General features: G+C 39.1%; 1 protein-coding gene across 2 annotated transcripts in view; it reads right to left on the bottom strand.

The window, feature by feature from the left end:
• Window positions 1–22,907, bottom strand: part of LSAMP (limbic system associated membrane protein) — a 629,633-nt gene that overhangs the window by 36,751 nt on the left and 569,975 nt on the right. For both annotated transcript variants that reach the window (XM_063075134.1, XM_063075142.1), the window contains exon 4: window positions 2,873–3,007. In XM_063075134.1, coding sequence (XP_062931204.1) covers window positions 2,873–3,007 — 135 coding nt within the window. The remainder of the gene's footprint in view (window positions 1–2,872; window positions 3,008–22,907) is intronic.

The raw sequence follows: 22,907 nt of genomic DNA, 5'->3' as shown, positions 1-22,907 counted from the left end.
AGGAGAGACTACACAATCCAGCTTGTGAGCTCAGCAGAAGAAACTGCTATGTCTCTTGTCTACTGCTCCAGCCTCTTGGAGTCCTGCAACAAACATTTGTTGGCAACCAAGTAAATGAATTAGCAGAGCCTTGATGAAAGAAAGTTAGCAGCACTGGGACTTTTTTATTTTTAAGTGGTACTCAGGGTCTGTTCACTACAATAATCTGTTCAGTCATTCTAATCCCCTGACATAATTCCAAAGCCTGTGTTTTGAAAAGAAAGAGAAATTAGTTTAAATAATGGGGCATTTTCATAGCAGGTAGGCTTAAATGAAGTGACAAAGGTGATCCTGGACATTTTTCTGTATGCAAGGGTTTTGCTAGGCTGACCTGGTTCCATAATTCAGTCTTGGATACTTCTTCCACTTAGTACAACTACATTTATGTAACATGAATTATTTGAACAGAATAAATGATACGATGACTAGTTTCAATATAATATAAACACAGCTTATGAAGTTTTAGTAAAAAGGTGATTCCACAGGAAATTGATAGTAGAATATTCTCGATTTGTGACCAATATTATTTGCAAGGTTTGGAGAAATGTTAAGAGCCCAGAGTGTGGCTATGAGTTTTCCACCTACTCATTCAGTAAACATTTACTGAGCAATTTTAATAAGGTTGGGCATGTGCTAGCTCCTGCTGGTGAGGACATACTGCATCTTTGACTAAACTCATTACAGCTTTCCATATAATTTGTTACATAATGTCTTTTTAGAATGTCCAGGTTCTGTCCAGTCTTCTGTGGTTCAGTCATAACTAGCAAAAGTGTACATTTTCATAAAAGTCTTTTCTTGAAAATTATCAGTATTTTCTTCTATTCTAAATTACACTTTGGGGACAGTCAAGAAGGAGCAATGTCAGACTAATTGCGCTAATAATAATAGGGCCCAGGCGGCTAGCTTTGATCTTGGGAACCATCTGCAATCCAGACCACTTTGATGTTTCACACAATGGAAGCATAAATATTTTCTATGTACTCCATGATTGGACTTTCAGAAATCTAATTAAGATGAAGGTCAATTAAGAGAAAATGAAGTCTTGACTGCAAAAGTCAGGGAAGAGATAGAAGATGATGGCGTGGTTATATGTACATAAAAGAAGCTAACTAACCTAATTATAAACTTCGATAAACACCCAGAGAAGTTGCCTTTCATGTGAAAAAAAGGTCCTAAAGCATTTTATAACATTGAGATTATTAATGTGTCTTTGAAACACGCCCAGTACTGGAAAAGAATAGTAATACTGGCATTTCAAAACTCTATTACTAAAAAATTCAGAGACAGCTAAGGAGAGAAGCACTTCAGAGCTCATCAAATGCAGTGCTTGCTTCTTGGAAATGAGCTCCAGAAGTGTCTACAGCAGAGTCACATCTACTGGCTTCTCCTAGGTGTGGCCTGAAGGAGACTTTGCTGCCTGTTTCAGAAGCTGCAAGGCTGGAGCAAGGCCACGGGTAACAGTGCATCCCAGCACAGGCTGGGGCACCTTGAGCAAGTCTCCTCAGCTCTCTAAGCCTCAATTTTCAAATTGTAAAGTAAGATTAATGATGCTTACCTTACAGGTTTACTGTGAAGAATAAATTACAAATGTAAACTCCTTAATTCGATGCTGTACATAGTAGATACAAAGAATTGGAAATTCCCTCCTCTCTTTTTCTCCTGAGAGCGAGGGCTTTAGAACCAAATGGACCTGAGTCTGAATCCCTTTTCTCACATTTGCTTTCTGTGTTGCTTTGAATAGGCAACTTTACCTCCTTCTGCTTCAGTTTCTCAAACTCTAAAAAAGTCTCAATTGTCTCTACCTTGCCAGGGTTATTGAGAATAGAGAGAATTTATATAGAATCACTGGCACGAACGTAACTGCATGGAGGACATAAGGTGACAGAAAGTAACTCATCATAGCTTAAAGCATACTTTCCAATATGGGTTATGATTTTTGTGCATATGTGTCTGTGTGCCTAACTGTATGTATGTGTATTATGTGTGCATACGTATGTTTGTAGGGTGTGTGTGTGTTAAATGCATTGAAGGGAAAAACTGTCAGGACATCCTTTTGTCTCTGTCACTAGCCATAATTGTGTGATGTGGGAACTTGAATTTAAATGATGTAGAAAGTCACTCCTAACCAAACAGGGTAAACGAATTCTCTTTATTCCTTTGCTGGGTGACACACATCATAAGGATCCTCCCCTCTCCCCCTTTTGAACTACATCTAAGGATCCTTTCATCTGAGAAGTTCAAAGAATGCCCACTTACCTATGCATCTTAGTAAAATCTTCCTTTCTAATGCTTATACTTTGGGAAAAATAGATAACCAAAATTAACTTACTAGGCATCCCTGTTAGCCCCCAGGGAGGCATGGTATCTGACCACAGTGGCTTGAATTTGTTCCCAAGGCCAATTAGTTAAACAGCTGAGGATAAAATATAATCTTGGGGTATTCCTCCTGATAAACAATACATTAAGTTAGAAACTCTAGTTAAAACAGATATGAATTGTTTTTTCCAAAGTAGTATGACCTCGGTCTCCACAAAGACCAGAATAGTTACTGCCAGAAAAGCTAATGCGGTCTGGTCATGTTTTCTTAATTCTGTAGTCTGAGTAAAAGACAGAGTGTATTGCTAAATGTATTATAGGTTGTATTTAGAGTTGGTAGAGTTGATTTATCAAATTCAAAGGCCAAGTCCTGCCCTTGGATATGTCCAATGTATAAATGTGCATCCCTGACCAGAACAGTGTCTGCTTGAAATGCAATGCTCTTTTTGCTAATGGAATCTTTAGAGCTTGCTGGAGGTGGTGTGCACACAGCACCTGCTGGCTCCTGCATACTCACAGTTCACAGTGACCTTGACTTGTTTGACATCCGCTGAGGAGACCTCATTGGCAGCTTTGCACTCATATTTGCCTGACTGCTCCCTGGTGATGCCGAGGATCTCCAGATATTCTTCTTCTCCTTCAAATTCTCTTCCTAAAAAACAGAAGTTTGCATGATTGTTCTCTAAAGTCTAAAATATACAGTAGATCACCTCATTTTTCTTTTTAAAAGCAATAAATCCACATGGCTTTTCAATAATTAGACAATGGGCTTTGCCTGAGATCAGACTCCACAGAAGCAAGACCCCAGGGCAAAAAGTCTTGTGAAAGTGATTAAGTAGGAGGTGTTCTCAGGAAAAACTGGTAGGGGAGTGGGAAAATGGGACCTGGGAGGGAAAGAAGCCAAGCAAGGGTGCAATGCCAAGCTAAGCCCCACAGACAGCGACTGCGGTTCAGTCTTTCGAGGAGCTCTAGGGACAGCGTGTGTCTCTCTCAAATTTGTTCTGATCATGAAGCAAGAAGTAGAAGTGCTTATGTCTTCACCCATCCATCATTGGTTAAAGGTTGGAGCAATGCAGGGGGAGAGGAGGTGCACATAAGTCATAAAGCGCTCGGAGGGGATATGGGTGAAGCACTGACATCACTGATTATGCCATGATGCAAAGCACCCTTTACACCAAAGTGGTATTTGATGATGTGGCTTCCTTTTGAGAAACCACCATCCTTCTCTAGACTATGTGGAATTCTGTTCTCAAGGATCGTGTGCTAAACGCTGTCTTGCAGCTATGGTTTCCTTGTTCTGCATCAAACATTGAGGCTTTCAGATCATGGACCAGATCCATGAGAATGTGCCGTGCTGCTGATGGTGTGTTTTGTGATAGACTGTGTCACCTGAGAGTAGGGAGGTAGGGAGCTAAATATCATTGGCTTCACAGTTGGCTTTAGGGATATGGAGGCCCTTTGTGGAAAGATCTATAAAGTTGGATGTGTCCATTTTAGTAAAAAAATCTCAAGTTGGGCAAGCTTATTTAAAAATTCTCCTCGTATGGAGTATAATTGATTGAATGACTTTCTTCCTGAAGAGATCAGTAGAGAACTAAGGGAGAGAGAGTGGAGGGGGAGAAAGAGGAAACGGGGAAAGAGAAGGTGAAGAGGAAAAGAGGTTGGGTAGCAGGGAGAGCTTAGCCAGAAAGGCCTACGGATTTGTTCTGTAGCTAAATCGAACCCTCCTCACTCCAGATTTCAAAAGTCCAGGGCTGCTTGGGTTAGGGTGGACAGTTGGGGAGGGTGTTAAGGAACACGGTCTTGCCACCATGATGGAATCTTGCTGCCGGTCATCCTACACTAAATGGTACCAATTAATAGCTCTGCTCAAATGCCACAAGCTGTTTTCCTTTTCTGGAAATTCCCTGATGGCCAAATCAACATAACAGCCAGCCAGCACAGAGAAGAATTCACGTCTAAATATGTCAGCTAAGCCTGTTAACTAGGCTTTCAATAGAACACAGGGCCTCTTTGATAACATTCTATAACACAACTGTCAGGAACACTCTAAGCTTCAAAACTTCTGTCAATTGTCAATGTCACGAGTTTTGAGGAAACTGCAATCCCAACAACAAAAAGCAACAGCAATATAAAATTATTTGGTCTTGAAGTTCTGTACATTATCTATCCATACTTCTACCGAAAATGTTTTTGAATTAGTCTATATTATACGGCTGGATATTATTTATAAAAGATTTTTTTTTCCTGTCTGTGTTTTCCACTTTTTCCTTCTCTACATTCAAGCAAGTAGTCAGATCTGATTTTACATGTTACAGAAGTGGAATGTAGTAGGGAAGAAAACCGAAATCTCAGAAAGAGTAACAGACCATTTTATTGGATTAGCTGAGGCAGGATTTGGGCTTGGAGGAAAAGAGAAAAAAGATCTTTCCTGCATACTTCCATCTATGGACTGAGAGTCATGCCAACTACTTGATGCTAAGAATCCTCTAGCTGGACATAAAAACCCTGAAGACTAATGTGGCAACTTTGACAATTTAGTTTTTTATTTAGCAAGCTAAAATAGGTGTAAGTAAGCTCATTCAAAATCTGGAGTGCAGGGTTGGAACAGGCAGTAAAATAGCATTATTGCTTTTGAGAATAATTGTAGATTGTAATGAGAAAAGAACTAGTGATAATTTCAGAATGTTTTAGGATTTCTTCCCTGCCCTCCCCCATACCCACAGGCCTTTTTCCCAGGTGGGTACAGAGTTGTCAGTAGAAGAAAGAGAGAACAATCATAGTCTTAGAGATAGTTGTCAATACTGAATTCTTTTTAATTCTCATCAAATGCCCATGGTGGGTCATGGATCCCTACCTTGCATTTTGAATTTCTAAAAGAAATAAACCAGTTACAGGAGAGGGAAAGATGATTTTGGAAGCACCAACTAAGGCCCTACCAGTTTGGAAAAATGGCACCTATGAGAGTAAATATTAGGATGAATAAGAGAAAATAAAGAAATATTTATTGGGTTTGGGGCCTGGAATTCTCACATGCCAAGCAGGTATTAATAATCTCATATTTTCCCTAGATAAATGGATAATAAAACAGATCCTCATCACATAAATATTCATTTTCATGTCTCTAGGAAGGATTTCCCCCAATGCTACCTTAGAATGAAGGGGGCATTTTCCCTTAAGTGCCCCCTGTGAGGCAGGGATCATTTTTGCTTGTGCTGTGGTAGTCTCTCCACTCTGGTGCTGCCTCCAGATCCAGCACACAGCGCGGTAGCCATCTCACTAGAGGGGCAGTCTCAAGGCGCAAACCAAGTGTGGGTAAGAGAAACCACACGGTTTTACTCATCCCATCAGCCAGACAAGAATTTAAAATATTGAAAAACACTTTGGGTCCTCTCTGATGTCACTCTTCCTTTGCTTACCCCTGGGATCTTCCACTTGAAACTCCTATACCCCTGTCACTTCTTGCTAGTCTTCTGCTCACACCCACAGGAGACGTTCCTACCTCACTTGAGAATTTCTCACTCATCCACTGTAATTTTTTTTTTATCCACAGTAATTTGATAGAAAATGGGAGCTTTTCTGTTGCTAGAAAGCCAAAACTCCAGATTGTAATCTCCTTGGGAACCATGTCTTACTCGTAATATCCCCATGAACTGCTACAGGGTTTGGCACAGATTAGTTACTCATTAAATGTTTGCTGAGTTCACCTGAGATAGACTGAATGCTTGTGTCCCTCCAAAATTCATATGTTGAAACTTAATCTCCATTGTGATGGTACTTGGAGGTGGGGATTTGGGGAAGTGATTAAATCATGAAGATGAAGCCCTTATGAATGAGATTAGTGCCCTAACAAAAGAGTGCCCAGAGAGCTCCTTTGCCTCCTTTGCCACGTGAGACCACAGCAAAAAGGCAGCTGTCTGTGAAACAGGAAGTGGGCCCTCACCAGACACTGAATTTGCTGTTACCTTGATCTTGTACTTTCCATAACTCTGAGAAATAAATTTCTGTTGTTTATAAGCCACCCAGTCTATGATATTTTTGTTATAGCAGCCTGGATGGACTGAGTTATAGCTGAACTGAATTAAGAAACACAAGCAGATGTAGAGTCACCTCAATACTACACATGGCTTAAGAGAGCAAAGCTAAGTACTGAAAGGTGGCTAAATATTTCTGTAAGACAAGCGGGTGTAAAAATTCACGTTCTTCTAACAATTCTGACAGTGGACCACTTTACTGGGGAAGAAAGGGGGTGATGAGTACTATTCTGTTAAAAGGCTGAACAGGGGCCTCTGGCCATGTCCTAAGGGTGCATCTGCTGTGTGGAGTTATTATTTCAGAAACTAGCCAAGCCCCCGTGCACACAGACATGACACTAGATACTATGCCTTTCCTTTCATCTCAGCAACTGCAGTTTCTTATTTCAAGGCATGGGATACACCACGTGAATCTTGAGTCACAAAATCCTAAAATGCACTCAGATTCTCCTGCTCCTTTCCCTTTGCCCCCGTGTCTGTCCCCATGGGGGCTCCCATTCTCCAGTTCTTTCAGTTCAGTCTGGCTGGCTGCTCTCATCCCAAGGGACCTGCCACCACCGCCTTTTACTCTCTCAACCTTAAGAAGACTCTCAGGCCAGAAATGGACACATAACCTGCTGTTTCAGTTCTTTGGTAGACTAGCTCTGTGGCTACAATTTGAGTCTTTTCTTGTTCCTATTATTTTCTGCCCTTGTATAAATGTTTACTTGAAATGCAAATTTCAATATTTTGGTATTTTAAACATCTCAACCAGTTTCCACAAGCTTGCTCACGTCCCCGAGTGTTATATTTATTCTGGGATCTAGTGTTTAGTTTAAATCTCCCTTTGCTTAATGTGCTTTTGTGTCTCCTGGCAATATTCAGCTACCAGGCTCAATAACTTCTCATCCTCCTCAGTGTATGCACCTTTCAAATTGTTGCACATAATTAGCATCTCCCCGCTTAGTCACTGTTTACTCAAGTTATACATATTAGTTCTTTTAATATTTCCTCATAAGTCAGAAAGAAGGGCCTAGAGCTAATGGCAAGAGGAAAGTGTTGTCTTCTGCGTTCCCCAATGCGGAGGCAAATCAGCCAGGAATAACTCCAATTAAAGTATGCCAGTGGCCGCCTTCTGGGTACAATGCCTTCAGAGTACTATACTTTGGTGAAACCTGTAGTTCACATTCAAAATGTTGATTTATCTAGATTTCCAAGGCTTCAATCAGGCATGATCAGGCATTTGTAAGCAAGCTGCCATTTGAAATTAAATACATTTCCGTGTTATTTCTCTCTCTCCCTCCCTCTTCCCACTTTTGGTCTCTCTCTCAATATCTTTCTCAATATCACAAAATCTCTCTCTCACTTTCTGCTCTCTCAATCTCTCTCTCTGTCTCTCTCTGATCTCTCTCTCTCTCTCTCTCTCTCACACACACACACACACACACACACACACAGCTATTTATTTACATATAAGCATTTGCTCTTAACTTTTAGGAAACAACGTACAAGTTCACTAACCCCCAAATGTTTGCTCACTAAACAGAACAGGCCTATTCTTGAAAATTCCTCAGCATATTATAACCAGTCCCTTATTTGAAATGTAAAAAAAAAAAAAAAAAATTAAAAAAGACTACTACCCTAATGGTCATTATGGTGTCTGCCTTTCTTTTCCTTTATTTGAGATACAGGAAATATAATTTAGGAAACCTGCTGAATTTGAGCGTTTCATGACTTTAAAAATGGGCTCTTACATGTTAGAGAAAAATCTGTTTTTTTTCACTGTTCTGAGAAGAGTCTTATAACATCTCAGTAGATCAATCTTTCACAGAAGAAAAGCTGTGTTTAAAATGGGGTTGAAATTACCTTTTCTCACCTCGATTGGAGTATTTACATGTAAGTGGCTATGAACACAAACATACATACAGTTTAATGAACAGCCAAGAACTGGCATTTGTCTTGCAGGGTATGTGTGTGTGTACATGTGCTTTGTGTGGGTCTGTGGTTGGAAAGCAGAGTGAGGCAGGTGAGCAAAGGCAAGCTATGCACTTCTACCCACAAAAATAAAAGAAAAAAGAGCCGCCAATCAATGATGCTATTTGAAGTTTCCTGTGCAAACTTCAAATGCTATAACAAGGTTCTGTTCTTGCAGTGCATTTCATGTTTTCTTTTTTTTTTTTTCCCTAAGGATATGCTCACCTATTCCTGTTTTTGCTTCCTTCCCTAATTTCTGCACATCACGTTCTACACAAAAATACTAAGAAAAGAAAGAGAGAAAGAAACACAAGAAGTCTAGAGAAGATGCCTGAGATAGGGTCCTGTTTATATTTACAGTCATGTCTTTCTCCAGATCCTTTGGAGTTTTTGTGTCTCAGCTTCACATTCCACCTGAGAGATCTCTAGTGTTTGGCACAGTTGCTGTCCAAAGGTTGAAACCGCTTCTCAGTCCCACTTTTCATCACCAGGGGGTCGGGGGTTGAGGAATGGTAAATGATCCAGGATTGAAAGAATGTGGGGTGGGGGGGAGTCAGACCCAATTGCCAGCAGCAACAATCAGAGGAGAACAAGGGGACACAGGGAAGAGCCATGTATTGAAGGGAATGGAGGAAAAGCTAAGAGATGAGATACAATGAGGATAATTTTTAAAAAAGAGTTAGAGGAATGGAAATGAAAGAAGAGAGCTCTCTAGAGAAAGAGGCATCTGACTATTAAGATATTTGAGCTGCATGGAAGGGAAGGGGTGGGTTACTATGCTATAGAAATGTTCCCTATATGAATAGTAAGACACAAGAGGGTGTGGATTATGCACATTGGCCCCTTGCCTTCTGCAGCCCCAAAGGGTGTAGTTAGTACCCAGAAACCAATGACAAGCACAATGCCAGGGAAGATTCACAACTGGCTTTGGCTCTATGAATGAGCGTGGGCCAAATGAAGAAGAACGCTCTGGCATTATTTTTTCTGGCACCCAGAGAGATCCAATTCATTACGATTTGCATTTTTGTTTTCACATTCAAAACATCATCTAGCTGACATAGTTTGAGCTCAGCATCCAACCTGAGGCTGCCATCCACACATCCTTTTCAGTCCTGGGCCATGGCATTCTTTTATTGTACTCATACTAAACCATGGCCCCCCACTTGATGTCAGCCTTTTAGAAACTCTCCTACCCTTCTAAAGACTATGCTTGAAGTCAGGATACCCTATATTTAGTTCTCTGGAGGGAATTGTATTGAGGATAGCTATGGTTACATTGTAAGGCTTTACCACTATAGGGCATACATCTGGTGTTGCTCATCACTGCCCTCCTAGTGTGCAGCACAATGTTGGAACCTATTGAAAGTTCAGGAAATACTGTAGAGTGACTGTTGAATGGGTTACTGTTTAATAAATACTTGCTAGGCACTATGCTGGGTGACTCAGATATCTTATTTAATTGACAATCCTGTTAAAATTGCTTACAGATGTGGAGCACATAGAAACACAGGTTTAGAACGGACAAGAAACTTGCCCAGGTTTATGTTAGTAAGGGACAGCTGAGGTTTGAAACAGGTACACAGACTTTTGAAGCCCCTGTTCCTAACTAGGCGTGTCTACTTTTATCATTAGAATGCTGGGATATGACAGAGTTGGCTCAATTCTTAGCTCTCAGAATCTGCTCTATTCTTCTGAGTATAGAACGAGAGGTTGAGAATGGAACACTTGGGGGAATTACCAAAGCAATACAGCTCAGTTATAGATAAAGAAGGTAAAAAGTCAGCTTTCATCTTTTACAAAGTTTTCCACTTCACCTAATTTCTTTAATGAGAGAATCAAATAAAGCAATACATGAGAAAAAAGTTGGTATTTAAAAATGTAGTCTCCTCTCATCTATGTTTAAAAGCTCCTCCTTTAGCAATGTAAACCCATCGGTGCACCAACATGCCAGCCACCAGCAAAAGAGCTACAGGAGCAGTGGAGAGTGAACTTATCACTATGACGGAAGACTTCCTGGGAGAAAGGAGTTTTCAGGAAGTTAAGAAACAGAAGTAGAGAGAATCAGAGATGGCAAGTTGCAAAAGGGTGTGGCAATCCGGTTAGCCCAATTAAAATAGAGGTTACTGAACAGGACAAATGAGGATCGTGATGTGAGAGGAGGATACACTCTGGGCTGTAAGGGGTGGTGTGTGGATTCTGGATTTGCTATATTAGGTACCTCAGCATCTCGTTTAAGCCTTCTAGCAACCACAGGGTACCAAGTACAATGGTGGTGTTTTACAGGCATTTGGTTTCCTTCCTTCCCTTCCTTCCTTTCTTTTTTTTTTTTTTTTTTTTTTAATTCCTGGGGTAAACATGGTATGTAAGCATGAAATCCCATGAAAATTCTATTTGTTTGAAGTCCTTTGTATACCAACACCCTTTACTCTTGGTGCCCATTTCTTGGCACCGAGAAGCCTTCCTGTGAAATTTTGTGAAAGTGGAGATGGGTTCTTCAAAGATACCAAAAATGATCATCAATCTTGTTTAAATGACAGTAGTTGCCTGGAGCCTGATGTTGAGATGGATTCCAAGGCAGTTTATGGGTCCAGTGAGAGAGAGTGGCAATGTCCCCTCTGAAGGCAGGAGAAGGAATGTGGACCAGATATTTAGACCCTCAACTGCCCTGGGATTTCCTGGAGCCCAGTTGGGTTTTCTCAGGAATGAAGAAGTGTATTCCAAATGCAGTGTGTGGGCTGGAAGCTAGTGGCTTCTTGAGTGTGCATGCAGTTGGTACAACTGGGGAAATTAGGAAAGAGTATCTATTTCGCAGCGAGATTACGCGTTCCATTCTTGATATGGCTGGTATCAGGTTTTCTTGGAACATTCTGTGGAGTTCATTCCATAGGCACCTAGAAATAAGGGTTTGGTAAAAGACTTGGGCCGAATATGGATTTCAATGTGTAATCTACACATCAGTGGTAATTCAAACCACTGGAGCAGGAACTGCAGAACATCTGTATGATGTCGTAAATTATATCATTATGTCATAAAGCAGCACTCACTGTCATTTATTACCCTCGGAATGTTCAGTAAGAAGAGGCAAAGAGGTAAAACTGAAAAAAAAAAAAAATACTTAGAAGAATTTTAGGGGGAATAAAATGAAAGAAAAAATTCCTGCAGGTGTTGATTGTTTTCCAGACTATTTCCTAAGGCTGGAGTGAGGCAAAGATTAGAGTTGCTGGACAGAGAGAGGGAACAACAATCAAGATCTTCCACCACTGTCATCAGAACTGTAGGGGTATTACCGGACCTGTCATTAGCAATTCTGCCACGGCTGAGGATTAAATACCAAGAGAGATGAGAGCAGCGGTTGCTGTTTTCAAGAGTCACATAAATCAATTGCATTTTGTAAGTGAATGTGTTAAACTCAGCAGGACAATTGCACTGTGGAAGGATTGCTGGGCAGAGAGTTGTGGCTGCTACATAAGCCTTTGAAAGGTAATTAAAACAAAGCAGACAATAAACACATTTGTCCCTCCACCCTTTCATTACAGGTCTTGATGTTACAGTGACCTCATTCGGACAGAACCCCAAATCCCAGCTCCACTTCTTCAGCTAGGCCAAGTGCTGAAGGAGCTGCTCAGTCTAATTTAGAGAACTGTTCTTGCTTTAAGTCAATACATAAGTTAAAAAGAGAAAAGTGGGAGTGAGGGGTGGGAGGAGGGCAGAAAAGGAAATGGCTTAAGTATGAACTAAAGCGATGTTCTTGGACTGTTTCCATTTAACAAAAGGTGGGCAGGGTCAACACAAATGATAGTAAAGCGTCTGGCAATTGGCTTCTTGATTTTAGACCAAAATGTGTAAGCTAGGAATGATTCCATCAGTATTTATTTTGGGTTGCAGGCTGCTGCTTAGCAGAACCCCTCGATTCTGGCCCCAGAGTTCTAGCCTTTCTGAGCAGCAGATGGATCTCAGTGTGGGTGGGGAGCACACATAGAGGGAACAGGAGAGAGCACATGCCTGCTCTTGAGAGCAGTCCCTCTCCCAGGCTGGGCCTACACACTCCTGGAAGGCTACGAGGCCAGTGGGCCAAAGCTTAATAGGAAAACAGCAGCGATTTGTCTCCACAGCTATTTATGTTTCAAATACTCGACAGGCTGTCAGTGCAAGTGAGGGTCACTGAATTTACTGCCTTTCGGATTACTGCTACAGTCTCTGACTTGACAAGTCACTTCATTTAAAAAGCACTGTATGAGGATGTTTCCTCCACTTCTTTTTAAATTAAAACAAAGGGAGAAGAAAAGGCCACCACAGAGGTTTAAATGGTTGAAATGAAGAAAGCTCACAAGACTGTCTTAGCCTGACGGGTGGACCTTAGAGGAAGGCCTGCACTTACCAGCTCCTTTCTAATTAAAATGGCAACAGAAGGAGAAGGGGGACCCTAAATTTCTTGGTTTGAGTGATATATTGACTGGATGATATTTTTATGGTATGGAGAGGGTACGTAATAATAAGAGTTTTTGTATCTGTTGAATTTCAATGTTTAAAGGACGTTCAAGTGGAGATTTCTTCTACACAATGGGATACAAATGAAGAATAAAACTACTTATTTTTTACACTTCATTTTTTTTACCTTTTATTTACTTTCTGAGGTCTTTAAAATGAGGAGATAGCAATGAGCAAAAAGAAATTAACCATCTAGGGGATGAAGGGGATAGAGTTGGGGTATCTCTGAATGCTGGGTCAGATTAACAATTTAAAATATAAATTTTTAGTATGAAAAGAACTTAAATACTTAAAAATATACATACAAGTGGATTGTGATCTGAAGAGTAGAACATAGTTCCTAGTATAATTATCAACAGTCATTGGACAATTATCTGTCACCACCATGTGCCAGCCAATAATTTAAACAGGAAGTATGTGAAATAGAGGAAGTAGAAGAAAGATATTGTTCCTAAATCTCATGGAACTTACATTCTCATCAAAGGTAAGTATAATCAAACAGTTCTGGAAGGACTTGACTTTATTTCGCATGAGTGGCATATGGCTTAAAGATTTCAGGGACAATATTTGAATTTGGTCTAATAATTTCTTTCTTCTTCTTCTTCTTTTTTTTTTTTGGTGGCTGGCCAGTTCTGGGCTCCGAACCCATGGCCTTTGCGTTATAAGGCTATAAGGCTGTGCTTTAACCAACTGAGCTAACTGGCCAACCCCTAGTAATTTCTATTAAAACCTATTTGTCAGGTTTTCCTCAATGATCTTAAATGCTACTGCTATTTACAACTAGGTCTGTCTCTTGATTTTTTTCCTGTTTCTTGATTCTTTTTGTCTATTCCTGTGCCAGTATCCCACTTATTTTAATTGCCATAACTTTATAATGTCTTTTAATTGCTGATATGAATAGTCATGTCTCAGAATTTTCCTGATTCGGGATCCACATATTTATTTCCAATGAACTGTAGAATTATTTTATAAATCAAACAAAAAGAAATATTTGGTATTTTAACTGTGTTTATATTGGATTTATACATTAATTTAGAAAGATACATCTTTATAATCTTGATGCTTTCTATCCAGGAATAAGTTATCACATTTAAGTCTTTTTTATTCACTCAGCAGGTTTTTTTCCTTCATAAGTCTTGAGAATGCTGTGTTAAGCTTATTCTTATACATTTTATATTTTCTTATTTCTAATTAATAAGGTCCCTTCTGCCATTATCTAACAGGTATTAATAATATTTAGAAAAACCGTAGTTATATGTTAACGTTGTAACTAGATACCTATTGAATTATTTTTTTCTCATTGTTGCTGAAATGGTGTTGGAACAACAGGCTATGCCATTTTGGAAAAAAACAAACCCTAACCTTCACCAAAACACACTAAGATGAATCAAAGTTTGCAAAATTAAAAATTAAACTATAAGAGTACTAAAAGAAATATCAAGGAAATAGTGTAATAATATTGAAGAGAATACCTTTCTAAGCAAGCCATGAACTACAGAAGCCATAAAAGAAAAACAGATTTATTAGTTTGACTACATAAAAAGTAAAAATTTCTCAACAGTGCAAAACCTTCATCAATAAAATTGATATACAAATGACAAGATATTTATGATATATATGACATAAAAGGGCCAAATCCCTTACAAAGTTGAATTCTCAAAGCCAGTATGATGATCTGACCATTTTGGGAAATGGTTTGGCAATATCTGCTAAAGCTGAAGACGTGCATATGATCCAGCAATCCACTGCTATGTACAGTGATGTTCACAGCAGCATTCAAAGCACCTACATTGTGAATAAGTAAATAAATCGTTGTACATTCATATAATGAAATTCCATACAGCAAAGAAAATCAATAAATGACAGCTATAAGTGGCAACATGGACAATCTCCCAAACACAATGTTGTGAAAACTAAAAAAAAATGCAATATTGATGCCATCATTTGAAAATTATAGACAGGCAAAAGTAATCTCTATTTTCCAGAAATGCTATATAGTTGGAAAAACTATAAAGCAAAGCAAGGAAATACTATCACAAAATATTTAGCATTTTTGTATGTAGTGTTTGTTAAGTTCTTATTATGTGTCATACTGTTTATATAAATTCACTTAAGAAAACTTAATTAATGTAATGGTATCTAGTCATAAAAATATGTTGGCTATAGAATATTGTGTATAGTATGCTCTTTGTGTTAGAAAAGTTATATATACACATAAGTGTATACATTCGTATATATACTTTTTAGCACATTTGTTTGTGTGTATACACACACAATGTCTACATGATGTTGTTAACAGACTTACTTCTGGGTTAAGGGATCAAGAGTGTCAGAAATGTGTGGTCAGGGAATTTAACTTCATTTTATGCCATCCTATATTGCTTGAATTTTTGACATAGATCATATATTACTTTTACAATGAGACTTTTAAAAATGGAATTGGACTTAATAATTTCAATACAGAGGAAAAACATTCCCACCCTTGTGGCTGTATCCTAAGGGCAAATTTCTCATAATGAAAAAGAAAATCTCTGAGATTTTTCTATTTCTTGCATAAAGAAAGAAGAATTAATAGGGAAATGAGACACTAGCTCCAAATGATGGGAGGAATAGTAGCAAGCAAGTTGATATATAAAACCAGAACAATTCTCTAATTAGATTGGTAATAAGGAGTCTTAACAACTGTACATGGGCATTATTTGTTTCAACCTATCTCCTGAACTGTCCAACTGTGGCTGTTAAAGAATTGCAACTGCCGGCCCAGCAGTTTTTAAAACTCTTGCTACATTTTTTGAAATTAAAAAAAAAAAAAAGGTAGCTATGAAGATCTATGTGTTTTCCTTTTGCTTTCACTTTAGAAATGTTATGTAAATATAGTGCCCAGATGTAGTGATCAGCTTATCTCAGGTTACTGTTAGCGTTTAATCCACCATTTCTCAAAATGTGATTCATGAACCACCTATATAAGAATCACACTGGGAGCTGCTTATACCTGCAGATCACTGGATCCTTTCACAGACTCACTGAATCAGAATCTCTGGGGGTGAGGCCCAGGAATCCATGAGTCTATAAAGCTCCCCAGGTGGTGCTCAGGTGGGAACAATAGGCTTCAACAACAGGCTTCAGGGATCAATCCAGTTTTTAGGTCAGGGGAGATTGAAGGAGAAAAGTTCTATTATTACAAAGAGAATCAACATTTTTCATTGAATTCAATTCTCATTCCTGAGCTCACAATTCATTCTCCATTTGTTGAGAACTCCTTTGTGTCACATGGGCTGTTTACATATGCTAGCTCATTTATCTATATAAGCTTATATTTTCTATTCTTTACAAATGAAGCAACTGAAATTTAGCAGAGCCGAAATGTCTGTGTGAGTCTAATGTTTTAATCTATTATACCATATTTTAGAAGTCTCAGCTCGGTTCCTGTGATGGATGCTTGTCTTGCCTACCAGTTCTAGACACTAGTTCCTGACAATAGCCAATGAGGACTGCCTCCCGGCCTGCCTAGAGCTCCAATCAAAGCCTGAGTCCCAGCTTTCAATCATCTGTTGCCCTTTACGTTCCTCTCCATCCCACAGTTCACTCTGTGCCGCCTGGTATGATCATTAGATTTTCATACTGTAAAAGTCACTGAGATTAGGTTATTCACACGCAAAGTTGGCCAAGAAAACACACGTCACCTTTCCTTGCTCCATTATGTGTGAATTTTGTCATAAAAGCACCTTCAATGGGTGGATAAGTTGTCAGGGAACTTGGAGAATGACAGATGGCAGCTGACCTTCTCAAGTGTTGGATAATCCTTTAAGAGTAAATTAATTCATAAACAGGTGAGAGAGCCTTAAAATTTCACTGGATCATGTTATGTAGGATTCCAAGCTGTCCCACCTCACCCTCCTGTAGTCTGGTTGCAGTTACACTGACATTACATGTGGCCAGCCTGAGGTGTAGTCGGGGAAGATGAAGAAAAGCAGGGGCTGCCTGCCTGGGGAGGTTTGACAGGTTGCCAGGCAGGATAAATTGCCTCAAAGATATTAGACTTCAAGGCTTAATTATTTTCCTATTAAGACTGCTTTTGCAATGCAAATATTAATACAAGTGGTTATAACTTTTATCAGCTAGTGTTTTAATTCTCAATTAACACCTAAGGGACTTCTCAGCCTGCAGGCAATCAGGATGGGTTCTGGGCAACTTGAAAGACTAGAAGAAGAGGACACTGCTAGGGGAAGAGAGCAGTCGCGAATCCAGATGTCACATTGCACACAAGTCTGGCTTTAGTGTATTTAAATGTTTGGAAACTAGGCAGTGAGTAGTAAACACTGAAACAGAAAATCATTCTCACTAATATGTAAGTCTTGATGTGAAATTAGTTGGAGATATGGATAAAAAGGTGTGGGACAGGTATAAAGCACACTAAAAGTATTCATGTGCATTTGAGGTAATGGTAGGTGGTCTTTTAAACTTGCTAATCCTTATCTTGATGAGGGCAACAATGACCCAGTTTTTCAGAAGATAATTGGGTAATTCTGAGCAGGAGGTCTTGGAATATCTTTAATAAATTGCTAGGCTTTCAAATCTTCTCAGCATTCCCTTCCTTGTGTACTAATCTAAAACACTGTCGGTGTTCAGAAGGCTAAACTTGATTATATCGATATCTCAATATATCATACACTGATGCAATTTTAATTTCCTAGTCTAAAAATCTTTGCAATTTCAAGGTGAAAAAAGTTAAGTTCCTCAAATCATCCCTTTTTGACAGATGGCTTCACCTAAAGGCAAACTTAGCAGCAGCTCTCAGGCAACACTGTCTGACCTGCTGTGTTGTGGGGCAGAGGAGACTACAAAAAGTGTGAGGGAGAAGTCCTGAAGAAACAAGAGGTAATAGAGTGGGGCACAGGAAGATCACAGAAAAAAATCAAGAATAAGAGCAGGAAATGCTACCAGAATTGCAATAGCCTAAAAAGTAAATTTACAGGTAGCTCCAGAAAAGACATCAGCTTTGTTGGCAGTCAGGTCAGACAGAGAGGTTTGTTTTGGTTGGTTGAGCCTGAAGTCTATTCGCTAAAAGTCTTCGTTTTGATATGACATGTTATAATCATGCTAAGAAGTGGTCACCTACATTCTACATATCTGAGCGAAAGTGGATAGATGAGCATATGATTTCAAGCGTGGCTGGGTACTGGAAAGCTTAAGATTCAAACAGGTGGACTGGTCATTCCTGAAAATATAGTGATAAGCTTTCATCCTCTGTATAGGGCTGGAGACCTAAAACACGTTTCTTTGCTTGTTTATTAATATATATATTTTAAAACAAATATCCCTGGTCGTGGTGTAGTTCCAGTTTGTCTAAGGGCTTTGGATTTAGGCTTGGGCAGATTATACGGCATTTTCTGCACACCAGGGATAATGAAAAAGTTTTGTCCCCATATTCAACTGTTACCTAATGGAGTGTCTACCTAGAGAACTGTTGAGTGCTATCACGGATAAGAGCTACCAGACACTGGCATGGGAAATGGGAGTGCTGCCTACGTAATAACTGCATGTGCTGTGGTGGGGCTAGTTTAACACTGGCTAGAGCATGGCTAGGTAAGATCAAAGTAATCAGACAGAGATGCAATTCCAAAGCAGTCAGATGCTTGACCTTCCTTCCCCTAATCCAAGCACTGGCCATTGAGAAATCCGTCCCTCTCTCCATGAAGCAGTCAAAGTAGAAATACCATAAAGTGATTCAGGGCTGAGAACTATTTGAAAGAAAACAGAAGTGCGTGTGTGTGTGTGTGTGTGCATGTGTGTGTGTGCGTGTGTGTGCGTGTGTGTGTGTGTGCGTGCGTGTGTGCGTGCGTGCGTGTGTGTGTGTGCGTGTAAAATATGTTGAGGACAGCTGGAGAAAGGTACATGGCTGAATTTGGATTAGCAGGAACATGGCATTATTCCCTAAACTGGCACAAATAAATTTTTCACTAAAGAATTGAGGATATATGGGTAAAGGGTCATGAAAATCAAGTACAATGTATTTTGAGAAGTAAAATTAAATTAAATTAAATTAAATTTTTAAAAAATAATAAAATAAAATAGCATCCTAAAAAAAAAGAGTTGAGGATATAAAGCTTGAGACACATATATTTAAAATAAGGTTTGGTTGAAGGAAAATTTTAAAGTAATTTCATGGGATTAATCAAAATCATACAGACTTAATCTTCCTTTCCTAGAAGACACTACTAACTTTTCCAAAATGCAATCCAGAACACAGATTCTCAACATTGCTCAAGTGGCAGATCCAAATACAAGAAGCAAAATACTTGATTATATAATTTTATGTTTATCCTATATTGGATTGTTAGATTTGAATTCAGAAAAATGGTGCAAACACCAAAACACTTAAGAATATTTTATGGAACTCCTTTAATCAACACAATTCTATTCAGTAATATTTTCCTCTTATAAATCAGGAAAAGCGTACCAATATTTTATTTTAGCAAAAAAAGGGCCAAGTTTAGTTTCTGGATCATCAGTGTTGCCTAGCACATAGTTTGAAAAACATTTAAATAGTTTCCAGAGGACAAATTAATGCAACTATGCTCAAGGGATAAGCTAAAATCAAGTAATTTAAAGGGATGGCAAGGAGTGTGGCTGTTGCATAAATCAACTGTCAATTGTCCAGACGTTGATAGCCATAAGGGGAAAAGCCAGATAAAGTCAGGAGATAGTTTGACATCACTTGGGTCCTTCATAAAGAGCCGAAAACCTCTATCTTGTGCAGAGAGAGAGAGAGAGAGACTGCATACAAATGCAGGATGACTCTCCCTTTGTAAACCTGTACTTAATGAGTACCAGCTCCTTCGAATAGAACGCATAATAGAGAATTTAATTTGACAACTATTATATGCCCAGCATTGTGTTGGGAAGATACAACAAAGCATAATAAGACAATACTAAAAAGTAAAGGAATGCAACTATTTAGAAAACTACCATTATATTGATAATAATTAATTAATAATAACTTAAATTGAAGCTTACTGTCAATATTCATTACTTTCAGATGCTCTATTTCCCTTCTTTTGGATATTATGAGCAGTTCCCAGACATAGTAGACACTCATTAAATGTTAATCTCTTTTTAGTCTCACTTTCTCTGTCTGCTACAATCATCTCCAAGAGTTTTTACCTTTTAGACTCTGAATAACCCTCTCTATATGGGTGAATTACTTGTAAAATGCAAGATTAGAGATTTAACACTTTTGTCTCTTCCGAGAAAAAATCTTGTATTGCTGGGCACAGACATCTATTAAAAAAATATACGTGTGTGTGTGTGTGTGTGTGTGTGTGTGTGTGTATTCACAAAATTATTCCCTGAGATTGTTGTTTATTCTTTTCTAAATTTGATTTAAGTTGGAACCAATAGAGTTTCAGAGCAGGGGTTGGCAATTGCCCGTGGGCCAAATTTGACCTGCTGCCTGATTTTGTACAGCTCACAGAGAAGAAGGGATTTTGCAGTTTTAAATGATTAAAAAAATCACAAGAGCAATATTTTGCGACACATGAAAATTATATGAAATTCAAATTTCATTATCCATAAATAAAGTTTTATTGGCATACAGCCATGCCCATGCATTTTCTTATTCTCTATGGCTGCTTTCAGGTACAATGGCACAGTTTAGTTGCAACAGAGACCATAGGGTCTACAAAACTTAAAATATTTACTACCTAGTCCCTTATAAAAAAGTTTGCTGACCCCTGGTATATAAAGGAACAAACTCTAACATGCAAGTCTGAAGAAATGTATTTTTCACTGGGCTGTTGTGTTTCCCATTTTTAAAATTGGGGGGTACAGTAGATGATGACAAAAGTATATTTCAGAAGTAACAGTCTATGTTCTAGGCTCTAGTCAATTATTTTCAAATGATTATGATACCTATCCCTATCAGTCCACTCACATTTTTAGGTCATCCTAAATATCTTTCTAAAGCCGTAACTCCCCAACTAGGAAAAATCACCTAGGGAACACTTTAAAAAGGAAGATTCATAGATCCATCTCCAGAAGTTCTAATCCAGTAGGTCTGGGGCCAGTCCCAAGAATCTGCATTTTAATGCTCCAGTGGTGATTCTGCTGCACGCACTCACTGCAGAAGCCTCAAAAAGGCGGCCTAATTCCCCGATTCCTTTGCCCTGGCCTCCACAAACTAGTTTTTAAAAGCTTTAAAAGCTCTGGTTGCTGGTATGAACTGAACTATTTTTGGTTGCATCCTGAGACTTTCTAAAGAAGAGATTGCTGCACTTACTGTGGAGTTGTTCCCAGGAGAAATGCAGTAAAAGTTAGAATCAGACTAACAGCCTTATACTTGTTTCTTTTTTAAAAACCTGAAAAGGCCCCAGGCATTTCTTTTGCCTGCTAGAGAGATGGTGATCACAAACCTGTAACGTGCACAGCATTTTGGGTTCCCACAGCAGAATAAAGCCATTATTTGAAATCACACACAAATGCTCAACAACAGGATGGAAGAGAAATAATACGTAAAAATCAGTCACAGAGCTTTCAAATTATGAAACTAGAAATTATATTTGTAATAGTTGAAAAGTGTTCCCTTCTGAGAGTACTATCATCCCCAATTCACAATAAACCTCTTTCTCATTTTATGCTTCCTGGGAATTCTTAACATTGATGGATCATAGGAGAAACAACATGACATTCTCATAAGGACTGGCAGACTGGCCACACAGTTTAGACCTTGAAACATAGAGATTTTCATTTCCCCCCTCCTTTTAAATTGTCCTCTTTGCCCTGGGTTAAGGCTCAAGTCTAAGATTAAGCCTGCCCAGCAGGCACAGAGAAAAAATGGCTATGGGGAATCAGAAGACAATCATCTTAAGAAAGAAGTAGCCCTGGGAAATCAACCCTACCATGGAAGGTTCCAAAGACCCTTGAAGATCTCAGGAAAAGCAGAGAGTCAAAGGAAAAAATATTAGCAGTACAGTGCTGAAGTAAAGAAGGGTACAAAAGTAAGACACCCCTGTTTAAATTATTCCATTGTAAAAAGAAGTCCACCCAAAGAAAACCAGTGTGTGTGTGTGTGTGTGTGTGTGTGTGTGTGTGTGTGTGTGTGTGTGTGTGTGTGTGTGTGTGTGTGAGAGAGAGAGAGAGAGAGAGAGAGAGAGAGAGAGAGAAATGTCTCCAATTTCCTACTCCTTTACATTTTTCTCTAACCTGAGGATGCCCCACTGCCTGACTTTCCTTGGGTACTGTTGAAACTCTGTAAGATTCTAGGAAAGATTAAACATTTATGTGAATGAGCAGAGCAGGAATAGCATCTGCATTACACAAGCTGGAAAAAGGATGGCACATACCATCAATCCTTTTGCCTGAGGATATAAAGTGATCACCAGCTGGACTCAGAAACATCCCTACACCATGTAGCAGGAGGCCTTGTGGGAAAGAAGAGAGAGTTACAAACTGTTTAGAACAAGTGTACAGCTTAGATAGTATAGATAAGAGGGTGCGGGTTCTAAGAGAATTAAAATGTTCACATCTAGTTGTCATTTACATCTCAGCATCTCCTTTTTTATGTTTTTTTCCCCTCTCTCCTTACATTTCTGTTGATTTACATACTCAATTATTTTTGATGCTCTGAAAATGAGTGAAGAATTAAATATAAATACAAAGATAAAAGGACCCACAAGAATGGGCGATGAAGTGATCAGATGCATAATTCTTGGTTAGGGGTGCATGTGTATGTGTGTGTATGCAAATGGAGAAGGTGAAGAATCAAGAGGATTTCTACTGTTAAACACGTTTTGTTGTCTCCACTCTCCCAAATTAAAGATATCTAAATCATGTGTCCTTCAGTGCTTGGAACAGCTTCAGGGGATTTCTCTATGTGCCACCCTGAGGTGTCACCTGGACCTTACTCTAGCTGGTGAAGAGTTAGCAAAGGCAAGAGGAAAAGCAGCAGTGGATTGAGAAGGGGAACTAGAGAGGGAAGGGCAGGACGGACTAGAAAGCAGAAGTCTGGAAAAGAGGAGAGGTGTGACTGCCAAGAGTTAAAATGGTGTGCAGAATGAAGGTAAGGAAAGGAAGAGGAAG

Source organism: Cynocephalus volans, chromosome 1 (genome assembly GCF_027409185.1).
Source record: "Cynocephalus volans isolate mCynVol1 chromosome 1, mCynVol1.pri, whole genome shotgun sequence".
NCBI classification, from domain to species: domain Eukaryota; kingdom Metazoa; phylum Chordata; class Mammalia; order Dermoptera; family Cynocephalidae; genus Cynocephalus; species Cynocephalus volans.
Note: the sequence above shows the minus strand (reverse complement) of the source record. Positions and strands in the feature narration are given on the sequence as shown.